The sequence below is a fragment of the Apodemus sylvaticus genome, chromosome 21, assembly GCF_947179515.1.
Source record: "Apodemus sylvaticus chromosome 21, mApoSyl1.1, whole genome shotgun sequence".
NCBI classification, from domain to species: Eukaryota; Metazoa; Chordata; class Mammalia; order Rodentia; family Muridae; genus Apodemus; species Apodemus sylvaticus.
In genome coordinates, this window is record NC_067492.1 from 25,136,028 (window position 1) to 25,148,389 (window position 12,362).

Sequence of the window (12,362 nt, forward strand, 5' to 3'; positions counted from 1 at the left end):
ATGACTCCTCCCACAGCTCCTGGGTAACTGGTGCTAGCCCCTCCTTGACTCCTCCCACAGCTTCTGTGTAGTCAGTGCTAGCCCCTCCTTGACTCCTCCCACAGCTCCTGGGAAGTCAGTGCTAGCCCCTCCTTGCTCCTCCCACAGCTCCCGGGAAGTCAGTGCTAGCCCCGCCTTGACTCCTCCCACAGCTCCTGGGAAGTCAGTGCTAGCCCCGCCTTGACTCCGCCCACAGCTCCTGGGAAGTCAGTGCTAGCCCTTCCTTGACTCACTACCACTGGCTCCCTAGAGCCCACAACAGTACTGGACAGAGCACTGGCACTCAAGAACTGGTTCTGTGAATAAGTGAATTTATTCGCTAGTACATGAGTGGATTGTTATGTAGGTGGCTTTGGTGGCTGGGTGGGAACAAAGGGAGATAGTATATAAGCTATAGCCAGGGCCTGCCCGTGGCAGCAGATGGCTGGAGGAGGCCACATCGCCTCCAGCATCTGGGTGCTATTGTAATGGCCTGGCAGTGAGGTGCATGTATGGCAGAGGCCTGCAGAAGAGGTAATGCAGAGAGGGCAGCTCTGCCCACCTCTAATTATTGCTTGAGTCTTTATGGTAGAGACAGCTGCCTACCCCTGCCCCAGGGGTGGGGGGCGTGCTGTGTCTTGGCCATCACAGTGTGAACTCCAGTTGAGGCTACTGATACAGCCAGCAGGGAAGACAAGAGGAAATTCTCAGGGCCTTTGGATCTGGGAGAACAGAGGCAGCCCAGGCTTGGATTCTGCTCAGTTCCTGTTCCTCCAGCCCCCAGGGCAGCAGGAGGGTACCCCCCAACTCAAGGGATCCATCAAGAACCCTTCAACGTGGTCAAGGAGCGAGCCAGCTGAAGGAGGGCCCCGTAGCACCCCTCCCCCAACTGGGAGCGAGCCTCAGATGGTTTGGTGTCCGCTGAGCTGACTGGAAGCCCTTGGGAGGAGGATGGTGCCCCAGTGGCTGGCTGGGGAGGTGGGGAGTTCAGGCCTGGAAGGATGCTTTGACCACTCGGCCCTTCAGCGGCTGCGGTGGCCGGAAGTTGTTCACCATATGAATCCTCTCATCGTCCTCGGAGGTGAAGAGCAGGCTCCGAAATTTCTCCATCTTAAGATAAAAAGGATGGTCAGGGCGGGGACGGGTAGGGTGCTATTTTCCTCTATGATCCCAGATGGCGCTCAGGGGCGCTACCCTTCAGCTTCTGCCTGACTCCAGTCTCCCTGCCCTTTCTTTTCTTTGAGAGTCAGCCTTAGTTATTTGCCTCTTCCTGGACTCTTAAACATGAAACCAGAAGGCTGGTTCTGATCTTGTCTGGCTGAGGCATTTGGGCAACTGCAGCTTTCTGACTGAAACACAGAGATCCCAGGATCACTCCCTGCCGTGGTTGGGTCCTCAGGACTAGCAACCACGTTGACATCAATCAAAGATCCTATGGTTTAGTAGTCAAAATGGTAGCCAAATAGAGGGGCCCAGACCACATCATCTTGTTGGCTGGGAGTCAGCCCGCCAGGGCTGAAATCTGAATGTTCCCACTCGTGCAACTCTGGGAGGACTCACCTGCCTCTCAGAGATTCTGATGGGCTCCCGGAGCACAATCCAAGTGACGCTCTCACTGAGTGGTGGTGTGGTCAGGGAGCCAGGATAGGTCCAGTAGTGCCGGCTGGTGGGCAGCAGGCACTTGGGGTTGAAGCAGTTGAACTGGGCCTTGGTGTCCTGGGAAGGATGGGAGCCCAGGAATTAGCACAGAGCTTCTAACCAGGATCAGCCCAGGGGTTTCCCTGCTCATTGCTGTCAGTAAGATTTGGGCCTCTTCTTGACATGATGATTCAAACTGTAGGCAAATATCTGTGACCCTAGGTGCTACCCTCCCAGCCAGGGCCAGGCCCTCTCATTTGCTTACATGTGGAAACTGTGGCTTCAGGGATGCTCTGGTCATCCTGTTTATACCCTTGCCTTTGGACGCCCTCACTGGGGAGATGCAGGGGACCACCATGCATATGATTAGATATTGTGTGCTAGGCACCTATGGGGTCCCAACGAAGGTGGTCAGGTCCAGTGCCTGAGGAACCAGCCCTCACGCTGGGACTTAGCTAGGGGTGCAGTCAGAATGCAAACGTAAATGGGCCACTCATCCTCTCTCTCCACCCGGCTGCTCCAGAGAGGAACTGCAACCCCGGCTCGGCCAGGTCTCACCTTAAACCGGACCATGTAGAGAGCGTCTGTCAAGCGGTTCATGCTCGGATGCTCATCTCCTGTCTGTCAGGAAGAAGACAGTGTGAGCCCCCAATCCCTTCATTCCAAAACTAAGGCAGCGCAAGTCTCCCATACTCTTCCCATCCCTGGGGATCCACCACCCACCTCCAGGAAGACACCAACCACAGCCAGGCCATCAGGGGCTGCAGCCGCCTCCCCAAAAGTGCTGTACTTCTTGGCATTCCAGTGAACCAGATGGAGCTGGAGAGGCAAGAACAAGCCAGGCCAGACCAGGGCTGAGCGCCTCCAGAAACAGCAGGGGCCTGAAATCAGTTCCCCCTTCCTCCCTCTGCAAGAGGTAGGAGCTGCAAGTTCCCTAATCTCAGGATCCTAGGAAGTCCCTGGAGAACCACAGGTAGTGTCCATCCCATTCTGGGTCCTTCCTAAAACTCCAGGTGTGTAGGCAGCATGCAGACAGGGAAGGAGGTCTCTCCCAAAGGCCCCAGGTGCTCCTCCATATGTTATTCAGAGCCCTTCTGTGGGCATCCTTGAGCCCCACCCACCCCCACAGCCCCATATACCCTCCTTCCCCAGGCAACCAAACTGTAGGCATTCAGAGGGATACAGTGAAAAAGACCTCACCTCGCTGGGGAAGGACTTGCCGTCCACTGTGTGCTCTGAGCCCACGTCGTGCTTCTTACCCCAGTGGAAGTGGAGCTGCTTGAGACGATAGGGCCCTTCCAGGGGGCCCCCAGCCACCACTGTGGGTAGAAGTGGGATGTAGCCGTTCATATGGAAGAGCATTCAGCTTGGTGAGTGGCAGTGTAAGGACCCAGGCAGCCCAGTTAGGGACTCTGCGTGTGTGTGTGTGTGTGTGTGTGTGTGTGTGTGTGTGTGCATGCGTGCGTGTGTGCGTGTGCATGCATGATGTTGGGGATCAAACCCATGTTAGGGAAGCAGTGTTTTGCATGTTAGGCAAGCAGTGTATTGATGAGCTATATCCCAACCAAAGGCCTTTTATCTATTTTGGTCATCTTGGAGATTGAATTTAGGGCCTCAAATAGTCTAGGCAAGCACTCTACCTCTGAGATAATCTCTGACCCTCTTTGGACTTTATTTTGAGGTAGAGTCTTGCTAAGTTGCTCTGCTCTCTTCACACCTGCTATTCTCCTGCATCAGCCTCCAGAGTTGCTAAGATCATAGGCCTATACGACCAAGCCTGGCTATGGTCTATATTTTCCATGTGGAAAACTTGCTGAATAGGACATGGGTTTTTCCTACCAGCCCCTATAGTCTGACCCCCAAGTCAGCCTACAGAATAGTTAAGGAGCCTGTTCTGATAGAGTAGGGCTTTATACTGGTCCCTCCCTCCTGACTCCAGCCAGATTTCCTATAGAAGCTGGCCTCCTGTCTTTCAGACCCTTTGTTCCCACAAACAATAGGCATCCCATTTCTGGGCCCTGACCCGTGGCTAAATGGGAACAATTATTTTTTTGGTTATCTTGGTAGCTCAGGAGGGACAGAATTTATTTTGGGACCAATTTTTATCTTGCTTTTATTATGTGTGTGTGTGTGTGTGTGTGTGTGTGTGGTGTTTTGAGACAGGGTCTTACTAGATATCTCAGGCTGGCCTTGAACTCACAGAAATCTGCCTGCTTCTGTTTCCCGGTGCTGAGATTAAAAGAGTGTGTCACCTTGCCTGGCTGGACCTATTTGATAAGGGAGGAAACTGTGGTAAGACCATATACCTGAGGTACAGAGCATACCCACAGAGCAAGCCCATAGCTTCTGTGCCCCAAACTCCTAACCACCAGCCAGGCCACATTGCTTCCTTCCAACATGGAACTTTGCCAGAACATTCCATTGCCTTGGAATAGGAGGCCACTTCCTGAGAGCCCCTACATTCCCAGTCAGTTTCAGGGCCTCCTAGGGCCATCCCCTGTACAGAGAGATTCTTTGGAGGGCCCAGCTGTGGTGATTTTGTAACTTTCTCACCTTGATAGCTGGTGATCTAGGGCTACACATAAGGCCTCTTGGGACTGATAGAATTTCCAGCTGAAAGAGATCTGTGGGTGGAAAGGCCCTAGCTAGGCCTGAATGTGAGCTCTTGGATCAAGTGACATCTCTAAGCTCAATTCCACCAGGCCACTTCATGATCGGTGACCAGGACAAAGTCCAGAGGTCCATCGCTGCTGTTTGATGTCAGAAGCAGGCTACCCAAGGCCATAGTACAGGTGACAAAAGGAATCAGGACCTAGGCTTGGTGGCTCTGCACGGAACACTAGGCTGTTCTGTGGTCAGGAGATTTCCGGATTCATCTGCAGGGATCTACTTGTCTGAGTTTACTTCTCCTAGAACCCTGCAGGATGGTGCCGCCAGAGGGGTACCCAGCGTCTCCCTTTGTATCACTGGTTCTCAACCTCCCTAATGCTTAGACCCTTTAATACAGTTCCTCTTGTTGGGCTGACACAGCCTCCCCCCCAACACAAAAACACACCATAAAATTATTTTTGTTGCTACTTCATAGCTGTAATTTTGCTACTGCTATAAACAGTAATGTAAATATCTGTGTTTTCTAATGGTCTTAGAGGACCCTTGTGAAAGAGTCGTTCAATCCACAATTCCAAAGGATCGGTACCCACAGATTGAGAACAGCTGTCTGATATGATTACAGACGCTCTGCTGTTCACTGTGCATTCTCTATGTATTTGATGTTCTGTGGGAATCAGCCCACTTGACCTCCAGAGTAACCTATTCTGGGGATGGTAGAGCCTCACCTACCTTCTTCCTCTTTCCACTGGGCCCCTGGGGAAGCAGAGCTCCAGCCAGGCCTCTAGTGTGACTCCTCAGACCAGTTATCCAAACACTCACTAGAGACTGTTCCCTAAGGCCTGTGCCTAGGAATTTGCCTTGGTAGCCGGTCCTTAGACAAAGGCTTGTCTGAGTTGAACCTTTGAAGGCTGTTCTAAGGGACAGCCACGAAAACTGCTCTCCTATAACTGCCATCCAGGGTCATCTACAGTCCTATGTTACCTTCCCAAGACTCTTCTTAGAATACAGAAGTAGGTAATGCATTGTCTCTCTTTCCCAAGGCTCTGCTAGGCTTGCTTCTTCCAGCGAAAACTACAACCGAGTCTTTTTCCTTTTTTACTACCCAACCCGGGAACTCAGAGCTAAGTAACTGAAGTCACTCTCCTTGTGCAAGGCTTTCTTTTCTCTTGATTTTCAGCTAGACAGCTAAGTTCTCCTGAATGCTTTCACTGAGTAGGGGGCAGGGAAGAGTAAAAATAAAATTAAAAAAATCACATTTCCTTACATTAAAAAAAAAAAAAAAAAAAAAAACCTAACAGTTTCTCTTCTTACCTGGCTCACTCTCTCACAGAGCCTGTGATAAGAATGTTCCTTCACTAAAGCATTTTTTCCCTAAGGCCTCTACCTAGGAATTTATCTTGGAAACCTGGACTCTGGTCTTAAAGCAAAGAGGCTTCAGAAGGCACAGTCACAGTATTCTGCAGACTTCACTCTGCTCCATGATGGTGAGGACCTTGAAGGTCATGGATAAGCTGGAAGCACCCATGTTTCAGCAGATGTGTTTCCGGCCTACAAACTGCTTCTCCATAAGCTGACCCCTTGTCTGCGTCTGCGGCTCTGTGTGAAGAGTCAGTCTGAAGGAGTGCTTCGTCCTTAGCTCCTTGGGGATCTGCTAGGCTTTCTCTGCTCTGCAGCAAGAGCAGAGGCTTACTGAGGATCTGCTAACCCCTCTGATTGTGTGGCAGGGAGGCCCTGCTTTAGATGGGGTCACTAACCCAGGCTGGCCTCAAACTCACTATGTAGCCAAGGCTGACCTTGAACGTCTATCCTCCTACCTCCATGTCTGGAGTTCTGGGATTACAAGTATGTACTATTGAACCTAGGTTTTATGAGATGCTGGGGCTCAAACCCAGGAATTTTGCATTCTAAGGAAGGGCTATACTAACTAAGCTGTGACTCCAGCCTCCAGCTGCAGGGCTTTGTGCATGCTGGGAAAGTGCTCTACTGTTGAGCCTCAGGCATTGTAATGGGTTCTTGGGAAGACTGAAGGAGAGGCTAGCAGAATTCTTTTCATTTATTTTTGTTTGAGATAGGGTCACTCTGTGTAGCCCTTGCTGAAACTTGCTCTGTTCTAGACTAGAGTGGCCTCCTATTCAGAGATCTGCCTGCCTCTGCCTCCAGAGGAATTAAAGGCATGCACCATGAATTCTAGCAGGCACTTGGGTACACAGAGCACCCCAGTCTCCTCCTCTTCTTTTGTGGGCCTGTTCTGATCACGGTGAAGAGGGCTTGGGCCAAGGCCACAGGTCAGTGGGTAGCTAGGAGTGAAACCAAAACTGATCTGAAGCTCTGAGAGGAACGGAAGGAAGGGAGTTAGCATTTCTTAAGCATCTGTTTTATGCAGGACTACAAACACCATTTCAATTTTTCTCACTGCTTCCTCTGTGGCCCTAGAGAATAGATCTTATTGCTCCATTTTATGCAATGAGAGGCTGAGGCTGAGCTCCAGGATTTACCACAGCTGGTGAGAGGGAGAGGTTCCATTCCCTACCACAGCAAGCTGCCCTTCCTTCCTAGGACAGCCCCACCTGTGGTGCTGGCCCAAAGGGGATTGGATTAGTGTCAGGTTTTGGCAGGCACCACTTACCCGTTCTGTCATCACTGTCATTGAAGTCCACCTGGACAGAGTGGCCATTGTTGGTGATGCTGAGGGACATGCAGGCCTCATAGAAAAGCTCCAATGGCTGCAGGTTGGGTGAGTACACAGCCTGGCTGGATATGATATTGATGGGTGACTGGCGGTCTCCCTGGGCAATGGGATACAGCTTGTGCCAATTTGAAGGGCCTATAGGTAGAGAAAGGTCAAAGACTCAGGCAGCCAAGTTTTATGGGACAAGCTGAGCTGGGGGGGATGGGGACAATGGGGGGGATGGGGGGATGGGGAGGATGGGGGGACAACCCCTAATCCTAATGCCACCCTTTCATGTCTTCATTCATCCCCCCCCCCCCATTTCCTTGTTTGGGAAAGAGCTTCCAAATGTCTCCCATTCCCTTCCCCAGCATCGTTAGCAGCCCAGAGAGGCACTGTAGGGCAGGGCACATAACCCAGTCATAAGCTCAGAGGTGATTCCAGACAGTAATTCTATTCAACCCGAGGCAAACATTCAGGGAGGCCCTTGAGCCTCTGAAGCCACTCTATTTTACCTGATCCTGTCAGCAATCTAGCGTCTTCCTGTATCCCAAGGAACTTAGTGCAAACTTGGCACTTGGAATAACAAAAACTCTCATCAACCTGGCTGTCGGTAGGGGGATGTGTTTTCTCCTCACCACCACAACGTGATGGGTTCCCCACAGCAGAATGGGGTTCATGTCATTAATGAAAAACAGGTGGGGGATCAGCCATGCATGCTCACATGTACATATATGCACCAGTATAAGCACAGAGCATGCTATGTCCACTGGTATAAACATATAGCATGTATATGGACTGCCTCTACCCGTCTTCTCCAAACATGTGCTGACTGGTCCATATAGATCTTCTTGTGTACATGCATACATGTATGAATATGCAGTGACCTGGACTCAGCAGATCATGAGGGTCCAAGCTCCCCCTGCACACACACACACACACACACCCCGGCCCTGTTGATTACACCTGACACACACATATGCATCCTCATACACAAACACCTTCTATTGGGATCCCAACGAAGGGACCACAGCAGGCCACATACCCATGCACACATACTCCCAAGAATGCATGTATGTATACACACACACACACCTGCATGCACACCCACAGGCACCCACCACCTGCCTCCCAGAGGCTCCATCTGCAGTTGGGAGGCTCAGCATCTCCCCGGGGAACATCCTGAGAGGCAGCCTATTTTTAGAACTACTGCCGGCTGGTGCTTCTCCCCCTTTTTGGCTTCTTAAGTTTTCCCGAGAAAACAGCAGCAGGTGCCGACAGAGCTGTGTCCCCAATGGATGACTCAGAATGGTGGCCCAGCCCTACTGGGTTATTTTTGAAGCCCTGTGAGCGATGCCGCATTTGGGCACCTCTGTCCTCTGTCCTTCCCTTTCCTGAGCTGGAGCGCCCAGGTCTGACTGCGTGAGGGGTAGGTGCCTGGAGAGAACAAGCTGTTCAGGATGCTCGAAGCTCAGAGCTGGAGGACAGGGTTAGTAGGAAGGTTAGGTCGGGCACTGGGACTACGGGGGTGGTGGGGCGGCACTTAAAAGCGGATCCAGTGCATTGCAGACAGAAGATGGTCTTTTATGAACCTGGCTTTTCTCTCACCATCTCTGACGGTCTCTGTCATCTCCTTTTACCCTGAATGTTCCTGTCCAGTTTAGTATGTCCAAATCTAAGGTTGCCCATCCAAAACCACGGCCATTAGTCTTTGGGCGTCCCAGAGAGGGCAGAAATTGCATCAACTATGGGATTCCCTTTGGTCAGCTGCAACTTCCTACCACTGACAATAAATAGCCCAGGACGTTCGCTCGCTCTCACAAAGTGACAATCCCTGGAAACCGTGGGGTTGGAGGGATAGTACCCCCTCCAGCACTTGTTCTCCTCTCCACTCGCCTTGCCTGGGTTCCCCTCCTGACAATCAGGAACCTGTGTGATCATCTTTCTTCTCTGGGAAATGGAGAAGCCCTTCTCTTGCCCCACACCCTATCCTTGGCAAGCAACACATCCAAACGGAGCTGACCTGCCCCAGACCCACACTCAAGCTGGCTGGCTCACAGACTTCTTCATACTCTCTCGGTTTGCCTAGGAAACTGAGACAGAATGGAGGAGCGGTCCACCTAGCCAGACCCGCCGCCCATGACCCCATTCACTTAGGACGCACTGAACCACTCTCCCGGGTGTAGACACCCAGACGTTCCGGTTGTGTCCCGAAGTGCCCTCCCTCTTTCCTCGCGTACCAGCCTGCACCGCAGCTCGGACACTCCACCGGGGAAACTCTCTCGTGGGGACACGGAGCCCAGCTCCTGGGAGGTCCCTGCATACCCGTGGTGCGCTCTCCCCTCAATGACACCCGCGCATGGCACTGCGACTCGGCCACCCCCCCTCCCGCCCCCGTCGCCCTAAGCCACCTGCAAGCGCTGCGCACGCCGGGGGAGAGAGAGTGCGGAGCCGGGTGGGAGCCAGCGCTGCAGTCCCGCGCTGCGCGGAGGCGGCGGCAGGACGCGCTCAGCGACCAAGTGGTTCGCGGGCGGGCCCGGGGCGCAGCACGGACTTTGCGCCTAGATCAAAGGAAGCAGGGCAGGGGTTGGGTTCTGGGGACTGCACGAGAAGAGAGAGGTCCGGGTGGGTTCTGGAGCGTGGGGCTTGCAGGCTCCAAAAACCTAATCGGACGCGCGGGTCGCAGTGAGTCCAGCTGGGTGAGAACCAGGGGTCTGTGCCTACCGTCGTCCTGGCCGTAGCCCCAACAGTGGTGGCCGGTCATGCCGCTGCTGTCTCCGCGGCCCTGTACCTGCCGGCTCCCTTCTGTCCGCTCGCTCCGTCTGCGGCTCCGGCCCGGCTTGCCGCGGTGGAGCAGCCTCTTAAAGTGGCGGCGGGCGGGAGGAGCGGTTCCCAGGGACCCGCCCCCCAGCCCCCATCAGAGCCAAAAAGGCTGGTCCTGCCCTGCCCCCACCCACCCACTGGCCAGTGAAGTCCCAGGTCGAGATAGGAGGTCATGAAGAGATAAGCCTATTCCTCGTCTCTTATCGGTTCTGGGTCCCCACCACCCTCCTTCCTTTTTGAGCCAGCACATATATGAACTCTGGGACCGGAGATACCATCCACGCTGAGGACTGGAGGATTTTTCACACTGAATCTTCCATCCCATGTTTGTCCTTCATTGAAGACCTGGATGTTAGGTCCCCAGGTTCCCTGCTTCACTGACCAGCAAGTGGCCAGAACTGAAGCTTAGCCTGTTTTCCAGATGCTGTGGTGGGGCTGGGTCAAGCTTTAGCTGTGATATAGCCACCTCTACCAGCCTCAGTGCCTAAACTGCTGCTCTATAAGAGAATAGGGGACTGAGGCAGAGGAAGGTAGGATGACTTGCCCAAGGTCAGCTAACTGGGGCACCAAGCATTCATTCCCAGTTTGTCTCATTTCAGAAGCTACGAGGACAAGGGGACCCTGTGGATGTGAGGGTCTGGGCATCTTGGAGGAGATGTGGGAAGTAGGTATAAGATTGGCAATCTTCAATCCCTTGGCCCAGGGGCAATTAGAAGTAGAAGCAGAAAGTAAGCACCAACCAGTGTGCTGGCAGGAGGCTGGACCTGCTGATGACGTTCTAGTGGAATCACGTGTGAACTCTTGCCTCCTGGCCTGGCCTCTTATTCTCTGGAGCCCCCCTCCTTCAGGGAGTTTCTGCCAGCCTTGCTAAAGCCTGCTATCTGTGCCTTCTCTTTGCCTCTGCATAACCATCAAAGCACCTGCAGGGCACATAGGCTCTCCCCGTTATAGTCAAGGTACCTTAATACCTGCCTTGGCGCGACCTACCCCATCCACCAGCCCTGTCCTTGCCGTTCCCTCTTCTTGGTATGTCTCCTGTCTTCCACCCACTGGCTCCAATAGGCACAATCTGATTCATCTTAACATGTGGCCTTGTGCCAAGGATAAGGCTGTTTCTGGCTAGGCCTCAGCAGACAGTTTGGGGAAGATTAACAGATGGGTGGATGCAAGGACAAATAGTTGCTGCACCCAGGGCCCTATGTCCAAGAAGAGCCGACGAACCCTTTGTACAATCTCTCTGCTGGTCAGACAGTGGCCAGGGGCTGCTGCTTCCTCTTCTGCTCCTGACTGACCACTCATCTCATCTACCTGACCCCCCTACAGGTCTGACTCTCACAATTTCCTCTCCCAGGTTCCGTAGATAAAGTTGTCTCATTAATGGGTAGCTCGTCAGCTGAGCTGACCTCAGTGATTTGCTAGTCCTAGAAAGTCGCCCCTTTGACCCAAGAGCAGACAGGGGCTCTCCATACAGATCTGACCTCAGGGCAGGGGTAGAAGACTCACGCGCCAGGTATAGGGGGTGATCAGCGACCACAGAGATTCTAACATTTGTTTGCTGTTTGAGACAGAGGGTCTCTCTGTAGCCCTGGCTGTCCTGGAACTGGCTCTGTGGACCGTGCTAGACTTCAACTCAGAGATCTGCCTGCCTCTGTTTCCCAAGTGCTGGGATTAAAGGTGTGTACCCTCACATCTGGCAATCCCAACATTACTGAAGTCCTAGATCTCCAAGCCAGAAACACTGCCTACAGCTTGGCAAGGCAAAGAGGACAGCTTGGCTTTCAGGGGACATGTAGAGTCCTGTCACCTGCAGGGGATACTCTTCCCCTGAAAGAGCTACAATGCCCTTCAGGATCTTTGGATGGTACAGAATCTGTTGTCCCTTCCTCTTCACAGTAATTGAGACCTTTTCTAAATGTATTTATGATACTTAAAGAAAAAGATTGGGTGGCTGGATGGCTCAGTTAAGAATACTTGTGTTTGCAAGAGGACTTGTGTTTGGTTCCTAGCCCTGACATGGTAGCTCACAACTGTTTCTAACTCGCAGTTCAGGGATCCAACATCCTCTTCTGCCTCTTAGAGGCACCAGGCATGCAAGTGTATACACACACATATTTGGAGGCAAAAATACTCACACACAAACTATGAAATGAAGTAAAATGAAATAGTCTTTAAAAAGCATAAAGTTGGAGGCAGGTGGCCGAAGAAATAAATCAGCGGTTAAGAACAAGTATGGCAGCCGGGCAGTGGTGGAGCACGCCTTTAATCCCAGCATTTGGGAGGCAGAGGCAGGCGGATTTCTGAGTTCGAGGCCAGCCTGGTCTACAGAGTGAGGTCCAGGACAGCCAGGGCTATACAGAGAAACCCTATCTCGGGGAAAAAAAAAACAAAAAAACAAAACAAAACAAAAACTACGTGTGACTTTTGCAAAGAGCCCAGGTTGGATCCATTACACCCACGTGGTGGCTCACAGCAGACTGTAACTCCAATTCCAAGTAATCTGACACCCTCTTCTGGACTCCTCTGGCACCAGACATGCAAATGGTACACAGACATGCATGCAGGCAAAGCACTCATACACAGAAAAGAAAAGTTTAAAAAAAAAGAA

The 12,362-nt window shown here is 52.4% G+C and overlaps 1 protein-coding gene across 3 annotated transcripts; it reads right to left on the reverse strand.

Moving 5' to 3' along the window:
• Positions 1-333: 333 nt before the first annotated feature.
• Ca7 (carbonic anhydrase 7) lies at positions 334-9,800 on the reverse strand. Of its 3 annotated transcripts, none has more exons than XM_052166409.1 (7): positions 9,659-9,800; positions 6,893-7,090; positions 2,857-2,975; positions 2,380-2,475; positions 2,215-2,277; positions 1,579-1,734; positions 334-1,128 (listed from the first exon to the last, which is right to left on the reverse strand). In XM_052166409.1, exons 1-7 carry the CDS (start codon positions 9,696-9,698, stop codon positions 1,006-1,008), a joined length of 795 nt encoding a protein of 264 aa, XP_052022369.1. In that variant the 5' UTR covers positions 9,699-9,800; the 3' UTR covers positions 334-1,005. The 3 variants fall into 3 exon arrangements, with proteins under 3 accessions (XP_052022369.1, XP_052022371.1, XP_052022370.1); XM_052166411.1 differs by lacking the exon at positions 9,659-9,800 and adding an exon at positions 3,857-3,923 and having other exon boundaries at positions 6,893-6,942; XM_052166410.1 differs by lacking the exon at positions 2,380-2,475.
• Positions 9,801-12,362: the final 2,562 nt, after the last annotated feature.